The sequence below is a fragment of the Cervus elaphus genome, chromosome 4 (genome assembly GCF_910594005.1).
Source record: "Cervus elaphus chromosome 4, mCerEla1.1, whole genome shotgun sequence".
Classification (NCBI taxonomy): domain Eukaryota; kingdom Metazoa; phylum Chordata; class Mammalia; order Artiodactyla; family Cervidae; genus Cervus; species Cervus elaphus.
In genome coordinates, this window is record NC_057818.1 from 66,937,173 (window position 1) to 66,956,545 (window position 19,373).

General features: G+C 51.4%; 1 protein-coding gene across 1 annotated transcript; it reads right to left on the reverse strand.

Moving 5' to 3' along the window:
• Positions 1-10,288: 10,288 nt before the first annotated feature.
• LOC122692632 lies at positions 10,289-18,371 on the reverse strand. The gene is made up of 7 exons (XM_043900409.1): positions 18,202-18,371; positions 15,838-15,930; positions 15,136-15,227; positions 13,743-13,890; positions 11,395-11,484; positions 11,113-11,204; positions 10,289-10,616 (listed from the first exon to the last, which is right to left on the reverse strand). Exons 2-7 carry the CDS (start codon positions 15,908-15,910, stop codon positions 10,413-10,415), a joined length of 699 nt encoding a protein of 232 aa, XP_043756344.1. The 5' UTR covers positions 15,911-15,930; positions 18,202-18,371; the 3' UTR covers positions 10,289-10,412.
• Positions 18,372-19,373: the final 1,002 nt, after the last annotated feature.

Below are 19,373 nucleotides of genomic sequence, written 5' to 3' on the forward strand. Positions count from 1 at the left end.
TATGAAAGCTTGAACATGTTGTCAATGTCCTTCCACAGTGTCTTTGTGTATATGTAAATAGAGATATATGTGTATATACATATGTACATTATACACACATACCTGTGGTTATCATTGATATAAATATCTATACTATAAATTCGGTATATATATATCTGTAATAGATATAAATATTTTAAAATATAAAATATATTTTCTAAATAAGAAATGTGACGATATAACAATCTATAATGTGACACAATGTGGTATATACTGTAGCTTAAAATGTGTGTTTAAGTAATATAAGTACTTCCTTGATAGTAATATAAGGATTCCCTGGAAGCTCAGTTGGTAAAGAATCCATCTGCAATGCAGGAGAGCTGGTTCGATTCCTGGGTCAGGAAGATCCACTGGAGAAGGGATAAGCTACCTACTCCAGTATTCTTGGGCTTCCCTTGAGGCTCAGCTGGTAAAGAATCTGCCAGTAATGCAGGAGATGCTGGTTCGATCCCTGGGTAGGGGAGATCCCCTGGAGAAAAGAACGGCTACTCCAGTATTCTTGCCTGGAGAATTTCATGGACTGTAGAGTCCGTGGGGTCTCAAAGACACGACTAACTGACTTTCACTTAAGTAATATATAATACATATATCATGATGACACATAGATTCATATTATATATAATTAAATATTTGTACAAATATAATACATATATTTTTATGTTTGCAAAAATAGTCATAGTCTCATTTCCTACCCTTTTTATACAGAAGGTGGCAGACTGTACACATTGTTCTATGCCTTAATTTTTTCCTTATCTCAGAGAGCTTTTTCTATCAGTACAAAGAGAATTTGCCTACTGTTTTTTAACAGCTGTTTGAATTCTGTTGTACTGTTGTTGTGACTTGATTTATTTAACCCTTTATTTAACCCATTCCTGACTTTTGGGTGGTTGAGTTGTTTTCAGCCCTTTGCTACCAGTATTCTGTGCAAAACTATGAGCTTCAGCAGTTCTGCTGGTGTGTAAACCTTCTGGGAAGATAAAGCCGCTGGAGTGGAATTGCTGAGCCACAGTGCACAAGTGTGTGTCATTTTGATAGAGATTTCTAAGCTGACTTCCATAGACACTTGCATCTCAGACCCCCACCAGCCTATGTGAGCAACCCGGCATTCTCAGTGTTATAGGATTCTTTTTCAGTTTTTCCAAAACTAGGGTTGAGAAATTTTCCTTGAGCAAGGTAGAATATGTTTTCCTGTGTTGAGAAGCCATTTGTATTTAACTAAAGAATATCTATTAGGGCCTCAAGATATGTAGGGAAAGTATAGTGAAATGTGCAATAATTATTTACTTGATTATGATGATGATGATATAATGGTTAATATTCTTGACACTGACCTGTGACAAAAATTAACTCAAAATGGATCACACAGCCAAATGTAAAACCAAAACTAGAAAATTCCGGGAAGAGAACTTAAGAGAAAACCTATGACCTGAGATTTGGTGATGACTTTTTAGGTATACGCATGCAGCTCACAAACCCCTGGTGTGGGGGATTCCCCAGAAGTGCTCTCCTATATATTTTATCTGAAAACCTACAATTTGGAGGTAATTTAAGCTCTCTGAGCCTCAGTTTGTCCTTCGAGATTAAAAGGACAGCAAGTTATTAAATGTAAGGATTAAAATATGTGGAGGTGGAAAATCTTTTCTTCTACCTGTTGAAGGTCGCTGGGTGGGTCTGAAAATTAACCAACAATGACAGATTAACAGTAGAAAAGCTTACAACTTATTTTAATATGTTTTAAGTGACACAGGAGCCTTCCTAAAGAAATGAAGATCTAAAGAAACAGCCTTGAGTATTTCAAACTAGATTTGATGAGGCGTGGATAGTTGTGGAAGAATATGATAGGTTAAGGAAAAAGAGGTAAGTGTAATAAGCTGGCAGAAACTTAGCAAGGCCTGTGTGTTAGGCTTCTTCTTGGAAGTGTCCTCAGCCTTTGGAGATAAGAATGCTCCTTTCCTCCTGGTATAGGGAGGGTACCTCTCCCATGAGGGAATTATGACTTGTTTCACAGAAGAAGGGGGAAGGGGAAGTGAGAGTGAGCTTCCCTACTTCTGCTGTTTTCTCAAACTGCTTCACCTTCAATATGCCAGGTGCCATATTTTGGGGTGAGGTATCCTGAACCCCATCACATGTCAAATGATTAAGGTGGTGTCTGAGATCTATACAGGCAGTTTATATGTTGGCTACAATTTTATTAGAAGACTCTTGAGAGTCCCTTAGACTGCAAGGAGATCAGTCCTAAAGGATTGATCAGTCAATCCTAAAGGAAATCAACTCTGAATATTCATCGGAAGGACTGACATTGAAGCTGAAGCTCTGATACTTTGGCCACCTGATTCGAAGAGCAGACTCCTTGGGAAAGACCCTGATGCTGGGAAAGACTGAAGGCAAGAGAAGAAGGAGGCAACAGAGGATGAGATGATTGGATGGCATCACTGACTCACTGGACATGAGCTTGGGTGGACTCCGGGAGTTGGTGATGGACAGGTGTCGGGAGCCGCCGGGATGCACCCAGTCCGTGACAAGGTCATGGGACGAGAGAGGAACCTGCAAGGCAGCTCTTCCCCTCGAGGTTGTCCCGGGGGCCCGGTATGTCCCTTTCTTCCTTCTGTCTTACTGTTGTTGGGCTTTCTATTAATTTTTGGAAATATATAGTAATAAGGCCTCGCTAGAAAAGTCCAAGCCTTTTTGGAAATGCTCAAGATTGCTCTGGCTCAGGACACAACCGTAAACATCAAGTCATAAAAGAAAAGGCCACAGGTATAGTTTGGCTGCTTGCTTAAAAGATTATAATGTTCTAGAATAGAAAAGAGTAGAGGTGTTTTTTTTTTTTTCTCACTCAGTCATGTCCGACTCTTTGCAACCCCATGGACCATACAGTCCATGGAATTCTCCAGGCCTGAATACTGGAGTGGGTAGCCTTTCCCTTCTCCAGGGGATCTTCCCAACCCAGGGATCGAACCCAGGTATCCCACATTGCAGGCAGATTCTTTACCAACTGAGCCACAAGGGAAGCCCAAGACTACTGGAGTGGGTAGCCTATCCCTTCTCCAGCAGATCTTCCTGACCCAGGAATCGAACCGGGGTCTCCTGCATTGCAGGTGGATTCTTTACCAACTGAGCTATGAGGGAAGTCCTAGAGTACAGGTGTTTAGATTTAGAAATAGATATACTGCTTTAGTTTACTTGCTCCTTGGTTGAAAGGGTTTTCACTATTGCTATTTCCTTGCTGCTATTTGTTCATTGTTTCCCTTTCTTTAAACAACAGGGGATATTATGGGTATTTTTGTAAAATTAGAAAAAGGGGTATATAGGATTTTAATAGAAAACTTATATTAACCAGCTTTACTGCCATTATCTTACTATTAATAGAGGTGTTTTGCTGCTTTAGAGGTGTTTTTGCTGTTTAATAGTTAATCATTGTAAATTGAGATTTTGTGGTTTCAGGTAAAGAAAAATATCAGGTTTCTCTTATGGTACTATTTTCAGAAATGTCAAACATGTTACTGTGACCCTTCCCATGTATTGTTTTATTGTCCAAAGAATTTACATTATACCTGAGACTTGTGGAACATTGTTTTTGTTAGAGTGAGAATGTTAGGCCATTGAGGCAAGAAGACTATGTACGGGCCATTTAAGTATAAACCCTGTAATCAGAAACGTTCTAGATGAATGCTTAGGGGAAAAACATGGGGAAAAAAATATTGACGGAAGCACAAGTCAATATCTGATGTAATATGTGGTGACTTAAGGGGGAGGTAACATTCATTCTATAAAAACTGAGCTATCCTAAAAATAAAAAAAAAAAAAGCTCCCTCTTCTACGCAACCGTCTGTGTCTGTCTGTCTGTCTGTCTTCTTCCTCGCCGACACCACTGATCCCTTGGGTACTCCTGGTCCTGCCGGGGCTGGACCTCGGCAGACAGGGAGGCCTGGCGTGCTGCAGTCCATGGGGTCGCAAAGGGTCGGACACGACTGAGTCACTGAACTGAAGATATAATACCCAAATCCATAAAAAAGCTGAATGTTTAAGTGAATTTTATTACATATCCCACCCAGCCTAGTTCAGGACTCCTTAACCTCAGAGCATTGCTCACTGGGGCCTGGATGACTGCGGCGCCATCCTGTGCATCACAGGCTGTTGGAAGCAGCGTCTTCCGACTCTACCCACTAATCCCCCTGTCCTCAAACTGTGATAAAATGCTGCCAGGCACCCTCTGGGGACAGACAACCACTCCCAGCTGAGAGACAGTGGCCAGAGCGATGTAAAGAATGTGTTTTTGTCCAGTGTGATCTATCTCCTGCATATCTTTGAACATTTACGAGTCCAAGCACATACGCAAGCACACACCACATCTGAAGGGGCTGTGAGCCTCGTGATGGGGAATGTTGAGCGGCCGATAAACATCACCCTGACCTCCGGGGAGGAGAAGGAGGCACAGGAGATGGAATTCAATCATGTGGCAAATGATGAAATCAACCCAGCCTGCATGATGGAACATTAACAAAGACCCGGGACCCCCATGATGGAACACTAACAAACACCCGGGACCCCCATGATGAAACACTAACAAACACCCGGGACCCTCAATGCTTGAATGAGCCTCCCTGGGGACACTCCTGGATGTGCAGGAAGGGGAGGCGCCCCGAGGACCCTGAAGCGCGGTGCCTCTCTGCATTTGAGCATCGCAGCGACTTCCCTGGTGGTCCCGGGCTGGGCCTCCCCACTCCCAGTGCAGAGGGCCTGGGTTCCGTCCCTGATCAGGGAACTAGATCTCACATGTTGTCACATAGACCAGGTGCAGCCAAATGAATAAAAATAGCTATTAATGTATATATCCATATATATAACATCACATTATGAGCACGGCGCGTTCCTGAATTCTGCGAGCCCCTCTAGTGAACAACAGAACTCGAGGGGTTGAGGAATCCCAAATTTGTAGCCAATAGATCAGAAGTGTGGGCAGCCTGGGAACCTGCAGAGCACGTGTCTGGTGTCTAAAGAGAGGGCAGTCTTGCGCACCACCCCTCCCCCTGCCAAGTTAGGTATATAGACCCCAAATTCCATGAATGAAACTGAGTTAAGGCAGATGAATGACAGCAAACCCAACAAAGATGTTATTAGCTTGTGTCTCGTCGACTGTGAGGCACACGGAAGCACCCAGAGACGAGTGACGCAAAGAGGGGTCAGAATTTGCAGTCTATGTACCTAACTTACGGGCTTCTGTGGCGGCTGAGACACTAAAGAATCTCTCCCGCTGGCGGGGGAGGCTGGGGGCTGTTGTGTAGGTCTGTGCTGTTTATCAGTTTCAGATGTAAGCGAAGGGACTCAGTCTTACAGATACATGAATCCCTTCTCAGAAAGGCCTGGCAAAAAGGTGGCAAACATGAGCTCATTCCCCCTCACTCGGACACAGCAAACAGGTTCCCAGGGGCCTGGTGAAAAGAGTCACTTCCCGTCTCCCCGGGGAGAGGAGACGGGTAGGTCCGGCAGGATGGAGACCTTCGCGCACATGACCCCCAGGCGCTCATCTCCCCCTCACGCCCCATTACTCCCGAAAGCAGAGCGACAGCATTTCCGAACGCCCTCGAGGATTTCCCCAGTCGTGACTTCACATTCATCTCAGGAGGCTGTGCCTCTAGGTGACTTTAAACCCCGAACTGAGCACCACGGTGAACCGGATGGCATTTCTGAAGCCAGAAGCCCTTGTTTATTATTTTAAAAATACACACTTGGCAGCTGACGCCTGATGTAGGTTTTTCGCCCCCTCCGCTCCCTCAGCGACCCTGCTTTCTGCCCCTCAGGGGGTTCAGCTCAAGGATTCAAGGTCTCGCTCTGGGTGACTGCAACTGGAAAATCTCCATCAGGAGTTAGAAACCAGCCTCAGTTCCTTCACCTTCAATCCCTTTCCTGGCCCCTCCCGGCCTGGGAACAGAAACACCGGGGCGTTTCGCCCACCCCGCCCCCCCGCTGCAACTCCCCGGGGAGATGTCAGAGCAGCCTCTGCTTCTTTTATACATATTTGCAAAAGTGAAAAATTCTTACTGGGTACGAGTCACTTGGGCTTTGCCTGTGGCACAGGGGTAAAGAATCTGCTCGCTAATGCAGGAGACGCAGGTTCGACCCCTGGGTGGGGAAGATCCGTTGGAGGGCGTGGCAACCCACTCCGCTATTCCTGCCTGGAGAATCCCATGGACAGAAGGAGCCTGGGGGCTGCAGTCCACGGGGTCGCACACAGTGGCACACGACTGAGCGGCTAAACGACAATTTCATTGTTCTTAGGGGGTGAGGGTCGGAAGACCTCTCCTGCCACCCTCTCTCCGGGGTCTCAGATCCCCGGCTGTGCCCCTGGCCCTGAGCCCCGCGCTGCCCGCCCGCCGGGAAGACGCAGCCGCGAGGGCCCCTCGGCGCCGGCCGCCGCGTGCCCGGCCCCCGCCTCCCGCCCGCTAGGTGGCAGCCGACCTCCGCGGGAGCCCAGGCCGCCTGTGCGCCCGGCCCGGCGGAGAACCGCGGGCCTTCCCCTGGCGACCACCCCGCGCGCCCGCCCAGCCCGTCGGCCCCTCCCAGGCTCCCGGGCAGCGCCCCCTCGCGACCACCCCGCGCCCGCAGACCCGCTCCCAGGGCGCCCCCTCGCCTTCCCCCTGCGCTTGCAGCGCCACCCCCTGCAGCCCCGGCCCCCTCAGCCCCCCAACCCTGAGCACCGCCCCCCACCCTTCAGAGCCACAGCGGGGGACTGCCCCTGCCCGCCCCCCCACAACCCGGCTGTGACCTGGCGCGGGTGCCCGGGGGCATGGAGTCGGGGAGGGGGGTTGGCGCAGTGCTGGTCCTGGCATCCCGCGCGGGGCGGGGGTCCTAAAAACGTGCCTGGGAACCCCCAGGACAAAAGCGCGGAAGGAGCGGCTCACGACCCCCGCAACCCGCGGTCCACACGGGTACTCAGATGGAGCGGTTAAAACAGTGCCTGAAACAAGCCTGTTGTTATCAGGGCTGGAGGACTGGAGAGTCTGGCCTCACACCCCCTCTGTGAGCATCACTGTCTCCCTGGCGGGGGGTCCCACCTGGGCCCCCCGAGCCCCTCCCCCACCTGGACCGCGCCGGGGCCCAGGTCTTCCAGGAGACGTGGAGTTGGCAGGGAAGAGCCGTGTTACACGGCCAAGCGGCAGAGACACAAGGGCCTGGATGCCCGGGGCGGGGGTGGCACTGTGTTTGGGGGCCCGCCCTGCAGAATCATCAGACACACAGTGACCCCCAGATACGCGGCGACCCCGCTCCCAAACACCCACACACTCACTGCTGCTCACAACGGCCTACTCGCAAAACCCCAAGATGGCGGCAACTGAGCCGCTCCTGGGATGCGCACACACTTGCCGAAACTCACCCCGCCTGGGCTGTCTGTTAAGGATGGTCCTTACCCTTAAGGATGGTCTCTGGTCAGACCTTAATCCAATGGACTCCCAGCACAAATGGTGAGGAATGCTGTAGGCACTTGGGTAGCTGGCACTTTGAGACTACTATGAATGGACCTGTTATGAACATTCTTTATACATATGCATGTATATATGTAAAGTTTATATATACATGCATACATATATATATGATTCATTGGAAACAAGGATGCTGAAGCTGAAACTCCAATCCTTTGGCCACCTGATGTGAAGAACTGACTCATTTGAAAAAAAAACTCCGATGCCGGAAAAGATTGAAGGCGGGAGGAGAAGGGGACGACAGAGGATAAGATGGTTGGATGGCATCACCGCGTGGATGGACATGAGTTTGAGTAAGCTCCGGGACAGGGAGGCCTGGCGTGCTGCAGTCCATGGGGTCGCAAAGAGTCAGACCCGACTGAGCAACTGAACTGAACTGAACTGAATATATGAGTTAACCTATATTTTTGCAGGCAGATTCTTTACTGCCTGAGACACGAGGGAAGCCTATATATACTGGCAGGCTGCAGTCCATAGGGTCACAAAGAGCGGACACTCCGGAAGTGACAGCACATATATATATGAGTTAATTTTTTTTAATAGAAGTATAGTGGATTTATGATGTTGTAGTAGTTTCTGGTGCACAGCAGAGTGATTCTGGTAGAGATATATATGATTTTTCAGATTGTTTTCCGTTATAGGATATTAGATAGAGCTCCCTGGGCTATGCAGCAGGACCTTATATGTTTTTGTATATAGCAGTTTGTATCTGCTAATCTCAAATGCCTAATTTATCCCTTCCCCAACCCCTTTCCTTTTTGGTAAATATAAGTGTGTTTTCTATGTCTGTGAGCCTGTTTCTCTTTCCTAAGTTCATTTCTATGAGATTCCATCTGTAAGTTATATCATATGATATTAATCTTTCTCTGCCTGGCTTCACTCAGTATAATTATCTCTAGGTCTATCCATGTTGCTTCAAATGGCATAATATTATTATATTTTATGACTGAGTAATATTCCATTGTGTATATGTACCCCATCTTCTTCATCCATTCGTCTGATGATGGACACTTCAGTTCCTTCCATGTCTTGGCTATTGTAAACAGTGCTGCTCTGAACATAGGGGTACATGTATCTTTTCCAAGTAAAGTTTTCTTCAGGTATATGCCTGGGAGTGGGATTGCTGGATCATATGATAGCTTTATTTTTAGATTTTAAGGAACCTCCACACTGTTCTCTAGAGTGGCTGGCCAGTTTATATTCCCACCAACAGTGTAGGAGGTGCCATGAAACACTTTTGTACACACCCTCTGTTAGCTTAATATGCATTTCTGTCAGGAATATACCCGAGAATGGGGTTGTTGGGGTTGGACATGCATATGTGCAGTTATGCCAGCTACAAGCTTTCTCTTCTAAAGAGCAGCACCAATCTACATTTCCACAACCACGCACAGGAGTTCCAGCGGTTTCACCACCTCACCAACTCTTATGTCTTTCCTTTAGTCCGTCTGAAGGATGTGTGCTTGTACCCCTGGAATCTGGTTTTTGAAAGCAAAACTTTTGAAAGAAATTTCTCAAGCTGAATAGATTATAAATATCAGCAAAATTAAAACTTCAAAAGTAGAAGGTAGAGAAAGAGAGAGAGGCTTTTTTGTTTGTTTGTTTTAATGAATACACCTTGTTACGACTTGGGATTCTTGTGAAATGCATGTATTATCTTAAAGAGAAAACTCACTCTGTAGTCTTCTAAATTGTTGAGGTGCTGAAGCTCATGGGTGATCATTTTACTTCTCGGAAATGAGTGGGTGCTTTCCTAAGTAACAGAGGGCTGGAAACGTGATAATCTTAAAACCAGCCAGCACCAAAGAACTGTCATAAATATCTCATAAGCCGTGAAGTCACCAATACCTGCATACAAGGAGCAATTGGAAAAGATGCTGACTGAGTCAACGACAGAAAAACCCTGGGCGAGGAGCACTGCAGGGCGAGTAAACGGCCAGTGCAAAGGCCCTGAGTCAGGGTTTCTGTTGCTTGCCATCAAAGGAGTCTGATACAGAGGACTATTGTTGTTGTTTAACTGCTAAGTCCTGTTGGCACAGACTCTGGAGTCAGCCTCCCTGGATTTGAATCCTGGCTTGGCTCCTTCTGATCTGTGTGACCTGAAGGAAGTGACAGGAACTCTGGGCCTCTGTTCTCTTATCTCAGAAAGAGACAGAATAACAGAATTGGCCACATGGTTGTGCACATTAAGGGGATTAAAATGTGTAAAGACACTGGTTTGGTGCCTACCGCATGGTCAATGCCCAAGAAAAGTTCCTCATTCTAATTATCTGCATGAGAAAGGAGGGGAGGAGACTCTGGTCCTTGGAGGAGAGATACAGAATTGAAGAATACATTTATTCACTCATGTGTTCATCGCAACACGTGCTGGGATAAATAAACATAACACACCCAGTCAGAGGTGGACACACTCATTCTCTTTTGCTATAGCAATAGGAGCTATTGGATGACACAGGATTGCCCGGCTAAGGACTACAGTTCCCAGCAGCCCTTGCAACTAGATGTCATCATGTGACCTGCTCTGACCAATGAGCTGTGAGGAAAAGTGATCTGGGCTTCTTGTAGGAGTCGCCCTTTGAAGGACTGAAGCATGTCTTCCCCTCTCCTCATCCCCCCAACTTGTCCCACACCAGAATGTGGACTGGGTGGAGGAGGTGAGCCCTCTCCAGCCACGTGGCTCAGAGCACCGAGGTCCAAGGACCCTGGCTGCCCAACCCCACGGAGCCGCCCCGCCCCGGCCCTGGGAGTTTCACACACAGACCACAGCCTTGGGAGAGACAGCAAGTTGAGTTTATTGAAGCCGCTGCATTGGGGGATTTTGCATCACGGTAGCCCAGCATGCATGATTCGGGGGCGCGCAGTCAGGAGCAGGAAGCGGAGGGCCCTCGGGGCTTAGGAAGCAGTGACGAAGCTGAGGCAGCAGAGGGGACACTCGCACACCTTGACCTCGCGGAACTCCAGCACAGGCATGGGGACCACGGTGCAATTCGGGTCCGACTTCGAAGCGTCGGGAGCCACCGGAGGCTCAGGCTGAGGCTCAGGCTCAGGCTCGACGTCATCATCCGGCTCCACGTAGTAGCTGAAGCAGACACTCGGCTGGAAGGAGAGAGAACAGGGAAACGAGAGGAGAATGTCAGTGTCACGCTGGTGACGTTTTGGGGTCATGTCATTCCTTGCAGTGTGGGGGGCGGGCATCCCATGCTTTGCAGAATCTTGAGTACCATCAATATTATATCTAAATATATATAAGAAAACATGCAAATAGAATATGTGGCAACACTTGGTGAATTTTGATAATCTTTGTACTGTTTTTATAAAATCTTGGATTCTCACATTAATTCCTAATAAGAAAACTTCTTTAAGAGTAGTACTAGTCACACTAGTAGGTAAGATGTTCTCGCGGGCATCTGACCCAGTGCCTCCCCTGACCTCTCCCCCCAGGCCCCCTGGTCTCCCCAGGGCCCCTCCAGCCTCCCCTCCTGCCTGTTAGAAGCCCAGAGACAGAGCAGACGCCTCATTAAAGTGGTAGGTGTGCCTGACCTCTCATAACCTAGGAGATCTCACGTCAAAGAGAAGAAACAAGCAGGCTTACTATGGGACAGAACGGCAGAACTTTGAAAGACAGTCTTCCTCTCATTCCTCTGGGCTTCTTCTTAGGCTCATCAGGATTCTCAGAAAGCAGGGCTGTGTTGGGGGGAGGAAAGACGCGTGAGACCATCTTGCCTGCTGAGGCTTGAGAAACTCAGTAACAGTATCTTCATCATGAAGCTGGGTGGGACTGGGCCAGTCTCCAGGGTCAACCCCTCCTCATCACCCTTGCCCTAGACCCTCCCACTCCCACCTGCCTATACTTTCCACCCCACGTGGGTCTCACCTCCTTTCTCCGGAGGCTTGGTCTGCACCTCCTCAGTTTCCTTGTCCTCGATGGTGCTCAGAGGCAGCATCATGACGCGGCAGGCCCTCCCTAGAGACAGGAGACAGAGTGGTTAGTGCCTGGGCGGTGGAGCGAGGGGGCCTGGGTCTGGCTCTCAGAGGCCGGCTGGACTCAGACAGCCCCATCCCCTCCCCACGTCTCCAGGTCCCCAGCATCCAAGGGGACGTGCTGGCAATGCCTCCTCCTGGTTCCCTCCAAGGCCCAGGGTGTGGCCTGGGGAGAGCGGTTGTCATAGCGCCCGGCAAGGACAAGGGCAGGGCTCGTGGTACCTGGGGCTTACCCCCTTTAAAACTAGAAAAACTGTGACACGAAGGGCCGGGACCAGGAAGCTGCAGCTCGGCTCACTGGGCACCAAAGGGGCCTCTGGGGCCTGGCATACAGCAGGCGCTCCGTAAGTGCACGCACGGAGCAGTCCCCGTGCTGTGTTTCAGCTCCGCCCCAGGGCTACCAGGCAGCCTGACCGAGGGGTTCAGACAGGCCGGCCCCTCCTGCGCTCCGGGCATCCAGGTCCGGGAGGCATCAGTCCCGCCCTCAGGACCGAGGTGAGCGGAGGGGCCTCAGACCCCCCAGCACAGCCCTGGGGCGGGGCCGGCCCTGCAGGGAGGGGGTTCAGCACAGGCTCAGTGTGGGGACCCCACCTCCGCCCCAGCATCACCCTGGGCAGGACCTGGGCTCTGTGTCTGGGGAGTGGACTTGGGGGAAGTCCAGCCTGCTAGTCACTAACTGGGGATCTCAAGGATCAAGTTCACCAGATTTAACAACTACGTTACAACAAATACACAGCAAACTGAGATGTGAATTTCATATGCACAGATCATATTGTACTATAACAAGTCCCAAACACTGCATGGTAAGTATCTACCTAAAAGTCATTTATTTAATATACTAACCTATGTTTATGTCTACATCCCTGGAAATACCTGGGACATACTTATGTCCAAAGGTAATTCATTATTTGTCTGAAATTCAAATGTAAGTAACCCTCCTACATTTTGGATGGCAAGGAGATCAAACCAATCAATCCTAAAGGAAATCAATCCTGAATATTCATTGGAAGGACTGATGCTGAAGCTGAAGCTCCAATATTTGGCCACCTGATGAAAAGAACTGACTCATTAGAAAAGACCCTGATGCTGGGAAAGATTGAAAGCAGGAGGGGAAGCGGACAACAGAGGATGAGAGGGTTGGATGGCATCACCGACTGGATGGACGTGAGTTTGAGCAAGCTCCAGGAGTTGGTGATGGACAGGGAGGCCTGGGGTGCTGCAGTCCGTGGGGTCGCAAAGAGTCAGACCCGACTGAGCAGCTGAACTGAACTGAACTGAACTGATCCTGCGTTTTACCTGACAAGCTCTGATTCAGGGGTTATTAACTCTTGTTATGTCAACTCTCCCTTCCAGAAAAATGAGTAAAATTAATTATTAAACATGAAGCTTAAATATGGTTAGATTGACACATATTCAGAACACATTATCTGGAAACAGAGTTAACACCTTTGCCTTCTTTTTAAACATTTTAAAGAAACATAAGATGCAATCAGAGACCCTCACATATAATCCTGCAAAGAAAAGATGCTTCAGTTTGGGGAAACTCCCTCTGGCGGACTCCCAGACCCACCCTCAGCCTCGCCCGGGCCCCTCCCCCAGAGGCTGCCCCTCAAAACTGCGCGCCCCAAACGTGCTCCCAGCCCCCACCCACAGCCACGCAGCCGCACGGAACCACTGGAAGCGCAAAAGCTGTTTTCCACGCGCCCTTCTCATCAGCGAACTTCTCATGCGTCCTCCGTGAACCCTCCAAACACATCCATAGGGCCTCCTGCCTCCTTCAAACTGCCCTCTGGACTCCCCACAAAGTCGTTATCCTATGTCTCATTCCGCACCCTCTCGCTGACCCCTGACACCCCGCTGACTTTCCAGGTTGGGAGCAGCCCCTGGATCTCCGCCTCCCCCATCAAACCGCAAAGTTCCCGGGTCCGCCCCTCCGCTCCCCAAACCTGGGGACCAGAACTCGGGCCCCCCTCCGCCTGTCCTGGAGGGGGTCCCCGCCATCACCGCCTCTGGACACCCCACTCCGGGCGGGGGGGGGGGAGACCCACTCCTCTGTCCCTTCCAGGATTCGCTCCCCCCAGTGGCCCCAGAAATCCTGGGGCCCAGACTCCCCGCGCGGCTCGGAAGGGTCCGAGGCCGCCCGCCGCCCTTGAGGAGCCCCCACCGCGCGCCCCCCCCCCTCCCCGCGGAGACCCCCCCCTCCGCCCTCCCGCCGCCCCCCTTGCCCCGAACTGCACCAACCTTGATGGCCGGACCCTTCGGATCTGCGGCCGCGGGACCGACCTCCGGACCCGGGCTCGGGCTCGATGTCTGGGCTGGAGCGCGCCGGCTTGCTCACCGCTGGTCCTGGGGGCCCGGGCAGGGCTGGCTCCGTAGAAGTCCAGGGGGCCTGCTGGTACACTCGCAGGAATGAACAGCGCTGAGCCGCTCAGCATCACTCACGACGCCCCACCTCCACCCCCCAACACAAGCAGGTGGTTAACAGCGGGCCTGCGGCCAGCACGGGCGTGTTGGCTTCACTTTTATTGTTGGGGGGAGCGGGTCCCCGGCCGCCTCATCCTCACTGCTTACAGAAACTGACACAGAGAGTGGCCTTGGGCGGATTTTAGGTGGAGGAGACTCAGTGGTGCAGGTGCTAAGGGTGAGGAGTGGTTCTTAAACTTGTTACTCAAATACGAAGAAGCGCATGGGCCACACGTAGAAACACACGTGTGTGGCATGTGTGCTGGACCCAGACGGCAAGTATGTCTCACCCCGTGCATCAGAGTCACAGTCGTTAAAGAATTTCCCTCCTTTTTCTAAGCATCCTCACACCTTCACCTGAACGGATGTCAGCCTGCATCTGTTCGAAGCACTGTCACTCACCACGGTCGTGGAAAGTGTCATGGCAAATTGCATAGCCTTTCTGGATCATCCAGTCTGCGTCTCAGCTACTGGATGTTACAATAAAACAGCCCGGATTCTACCTAAGCTTGGGGGTGGATGTGCCGAGAAGCCCTTATTCACACAAACAAGCTGTGGGCTGAATGACCGTAGTCTGCCCACCATTGACCTAGGGAAATCTTTGTGCTACCTCCTGCTGGAAAGACAAGGCTGTTGGTAGAAGGAGGACCGGTACCCAGGTGGACAGGGCCACAGCTGCCTTCGCAGGAGGGACCGTTCCCTGACTTATTCCTTCATTTAATCAGCCCGAGCCTGTGTGTGCTGGCGCTGGTTACCTCTGTGTTAGGCAGAGGGGGATACGTCATTGCACAACAGAAGAGGCTCTTGACCCCCCAAAACTACTCTAGTAGGAGAGAGAGATGGTTAAAACATAGATACAAGGCATGCTGTCAATAATTACTCTGAAGAAAATTCAGGAAGGTAAGGGGCTGGAGAGAAACAGGGTGAAAGGGAGCAAGGGGGGCCTCGTGGAGGAGCAGAAGCGGGAATCAACAAGGAGGAGGCAGGGAAGAGGGCAGCGCCCACAAGGAAAACCACCCCGCCCCACGGGATGGGGCCACATCCGGGACCAGGCAGGGGCACGGGGCACCCGGGCACCCAAGGGTCTCTGGTGGGCAGAGAGGGTGGCCAAGCCCCGCGATCGCTCAGCCCAGGGGCCTCCAGTGAAAAGGGAGGAAGCAAGCAGGCTTACCGCGGGGCAGAACGGCAGGACTCTGAAGGACACGGTTCCCTTCATTTTCTTGGACTTCTTCGGCAGAGCATCAGACTTCTTAGAAAAAAAGCCTGAGGGAGGAGGAAAGAGTCAGGAGACTATCTGACCCTATGAGGCTTGAGAAACTCGGTCATAATACAGTCTTCATCATGAAACCAGTAACAGGAGCTAATACGTGCGGAGTATGTTCCAGACACGCTTTTAAGTACTGTGCATGCATTCGTTTATGTGGTTCTTCATAATAACTCTCTGAGATGGGTATTATCATCAACCCACTTTAGAGATGAGCCAACCGAGGCACAGAGAGGTGGGGACACTTGTTGGAGGTCGCCCAGGAGTGAGTGAGACCTGCATTCAATTGTATCCCAAAGGCCCCCAGGGAACAGACAGGAAGTGTCAGGGAGGGGAGGGGCTGGGGTAAGAAAACAGGGGTGTCCAGGCCACGAAAAGGGGCCCAAACGGGCTCAGCTCCCAGGAGCTCCCTGCAGGCTCTGAGCGGGGCAGTGACAGGACCCACTGATGGGAGGTGATGGCAGGGAGGCTGCATCCTGGGTGTCCCTGCCCGGAAGAGCCAGTGGAGACATCTGGGGTCGGGCCAATCTTCTGGGTAGATAGTTCCCAATCGGCCATGCCCTAGAGACCCTCCCCACTCCCGCCTGCCCACAGTTTTCCGGGTCTCACCTCCTTTCTTCGGCGGCTTGGTCTGCACCTCCTCCTCGGGTTCCTGGCCCCCAATGGTGCTCAGAGGCAGCATGGTGACTCCACAGGTGCTCCCTGCAGACGGGAGACAGTCAGTGCCTGGGCGGGGGAGTCGGGGGCCCGGGTGTGGCTCTCAGAGGACGGGTGGACTCAGACAGCTCCATCTCCCCAAGTCCTAGGGTCCCCAACATCCAAGAGGACGTGTTGGCAACGCCTCCCCCATAGAGTTGCTTCAAGGTCCAGTGTGTGATTCGGGGAGAGTGTCTGGTGTCTGGCAAGGGAAAGGGCGGGGTCCGTGGGTTTATGGTCCTTTAAGAAACCCAAGAAATATGACACAAAGGGCCCACACCCTGGATGTGCAGGTCAGCTCACTGGCCACCAGAAGGGCCTCTGGAGCCTGGCATAGAGCAGGCATCAGTAAGTGCAGCTCAAGGTCAGCATTACCATCACCATGTTTCAGCTCCATCCCAGGGCTACCAGGCAGCCTGACCAAGGGCTTCAGACAGGCCCACCCCTCCTGTCCTCGGCCTGTCCAGGTACACGGGGCATCAGTCCCACCCTTGGGACTGCGGTGAAGGGAGAGGCCGGGCCCCAGACCCCCCAGCATAGCCCTGGTGGGGTGTAGTCCTGCAGGGAGGGGGGTCCTCACCTCCACTGCAGCATCACCCTGGGCAGGACATGGGCTGTGTGTCTGGGGTGAGAACTGGGGGACTGCAGCCTGCCAGTCACTAGTTGGGGGATCTCAACGATCAAGTTGGCCACATTTAACAACAGCAACGTTATGATAAATACACAGTAAATGGAGATTTGAATTTCAGATACACAAATCAAGTTTTAGTTTAAGTAGTCTTTAAACACTGCGTGGGTCATATCTACATTTTTTAAAAAATTATTAAAAATTTATTAAATTATCTTTACTGATGGGCTCCCAGGAAATATTTGTGACACATTTATACCAAAAGGTAATTCAGTATCTGCCTGAAGTTTGAATTTAAGAAGGCAGCTTGCATTTTACCTGGCAAGCCCTGATTTGGGGATTTTTAACCTCTTGGGCTGTCAGCTTTCCCCTCCATGAAAATGAAGACTATAAATGATTAAACATGAGGATTAAATATGCTTAAAAACACATACTCAGCGCACATTATCTGGTAACCTAGAGTCAAACCTCTTCCTTTAAGCCTTTTTTGAAGAAGCATGAGACCCATCGCAGACCCTCACACGTAATCCTACAAATACAGAGTGCGTCAAATAGCGCGGGAACCGCAGGCCAGACACACACACACTCAGGCACACACAATCAGTGGAAACACACGTTTTCAGATGAAGACTGCAGAAATCAGGGCATAACCACACAGACACACCTGCAGACAAGTCCAGGGATGTACAGAGATCCCGACCACTCAGATGGGCAGGCCTGCTTTTCGGGGCTGAGCCCACTCCTCACAGGCAGTCCTGATCACACACACACACACACACACACACACACACCCTCCAGACAGGCACAAAGGCAGACCCACAGACTGAAATGACCCCTCACCCTCCCCAGTACCCTTTCCCTCTGGTGGACACCCAGGCCCACCCTCAGCCTCGCCCGGGCCCCTTCCCCAGAGGCTGCCCCTCAAAACCTCGCGCCCCAAACGTGCTCCCAGCCCCCACCCGCAGTCACGCAGGCGCACAGAACCACTGGAGGCGCAAAAGCTGTTTTCCACGCGCACTCCTCATCTGTGAACCTTGCTCTGCGCCCTTAGTGAACCCCAAACTCACCCAGAGGGTCTCCCCGACTCCCCACCCGTCACACTGCCCTCTGGACGCCCCCCAGAATCATGTTCCTGTCTTCTGTGCGGCCAATTCCTTACCTGAGCCCTGAGACCGACTGACCTCTCTGGTGTGCATTGCAAACCTGTGCCTCCCGCCTCCTCCAGCAAACTGCAAAGTCCCCGGGTCCGCCCCTCCCGCCCCCAAAACCTGGGGACCAGGACCCGGGCTCCCCTCCGCCTGCCCTGGAGGGGACCCCCGCCATCCCCGCTTCCAGACACCCCAGCCTCCTCTGTCGCCTTCAGTTTTCGCTTCTCCCAGTGACCAGTGAAATCTTTAGATCTGTAGTCTCCCCGAGGTGGAAAGGATCCGAGGGTCTCCATCGCCTCCAGGGGAAAACTTGGATTTCTCCAGGGCCCCCACCGCGCGCGCCCTGGGGTCTCGGGGCTCCCAGGCAGCAGCCCCCGCGCCCGCACCTCCTCCCGGGGCGCCCCCGCCCTCCCCGCGGGGACCCTTCCCGCGCCCCCAGCTCCTCGCGGCGCCCCCGCCCTGCGGGCGCAGACCCCGCGGAGCGGCGGGCGCGGGACTGACCTCGGGACCGCTTCGGTCTGGGTCGCTGGGCAGGGCAGGCGGGCTGGCTCCGCGCGCGTCCTTGGTGCCTGAGCAGAGCCGGCTCCGGAGACGCTCGGGGACGCGGTGGACACACGCGCGCTTAAGTACTCAGGCTGAGCCGCTCGGCGACTCGCGCAACCCCCAAGCCCGCCCCCAAGGCCGAGTCAGGTGGTTCAAACCGCCTCTGACACCAGCACGGGCGTCAGAAGGTTCGCGGCAACTTGGTTATTAGGGGGGAGGGTCGGGGGCCTCTTGCCTTCGTTGCTTCGAGAAACCAATATAGGAGGTCGTGATGGGCAGGTCTTAAGGGGACAAGAATGACCTTGTGCAGGTCATAAGAGCAAGTCAGTGGTTCTAAACTTGTGCTTAGGGTGTGAAGAAATGCCACACAGTCAAAACACACGTATGTGTTAATAGCGTGGGTCCTGTACTCAAACACAAAATGTCTTTTAACGTTGGGCATCACGGGCACGGGAAGTTCGAGAGTTTCCCTCAGTTTTCTGATCATTCTCACACCTTCACCCGTGTGGATTGCAGTTTGCCTCTCTTCAGATCACCGTCAGTCACCTTTCTTGGCCAGCGTGTGTGGCAGGTATTTTAGACTCCTGAGCCATCAGGTCTGTGTGGAAGCTGCTCCTCTTTGCATGAACCCATCCTAGACAGCCCTAAGGATGGATGGAGTTATGTCAACATGCCCTTATTTACAAAGTCTGTGGGCTGGATGATCATAGTCTGCCCACCCTTGTCTTAAAGAATTTTTTTGTGCCAGCTCCCGGAGTAAATAAACCAAAAAGTTGCCGTGAAAAGTGCAGTTTGGACAGAAAGGTGAACAGATTTTTTTTTTTTAATATATATATATAGTTTATGGAAATTTAAATCCTGTAAAGTGTACTATAAAAACAGTAATATATTCTTGATATATATGCAAAATTTGAAACAGTCACCTTTAAAAACAGCTCTCGTGAGCCTGGGTGAGTTCCCTGTAAGTTGGGGATCGTTTTAGTTCCTGTTCCACAAGACTCTGGTAAAGGTTACATGGGCTTGTCTGTGGAAAGTGCTCAGCACTGGACCTGACAGACAGAAAGTGCCCGGGAAATGTTAGGGTTTGTCTGACACTGCCAGTAGCCAGCTGGTTAATCTCTCCCAGGTGA

Excerpts from the sequence above, each read along its gene's own strand:
- LOC122692632 (XM_043900409.1), bottom strand. The coding sequence starts at position 15,910 with ATGCTGCCTCTGAGCACCATTGGGGGCCAGGAACCCGAGGAGGAGGTG. Across the intron at positions 15,228-15,837 it reads CAAGCCGCCGAAGAAAGGAG|GCTTTTTTTCTAAGAAGTCT; the intron begins GTGAGACCCGGA and ends CTCCTCCCTCAG. Across the intron at positions 11,485-13,742 it reads CGAAGGGTCCGGCCATCAAG|GGAGGGCCTGCCGCGTCATG; the intron begins GTTGGTGCAGTT and ends TCCTGTCTCTAG.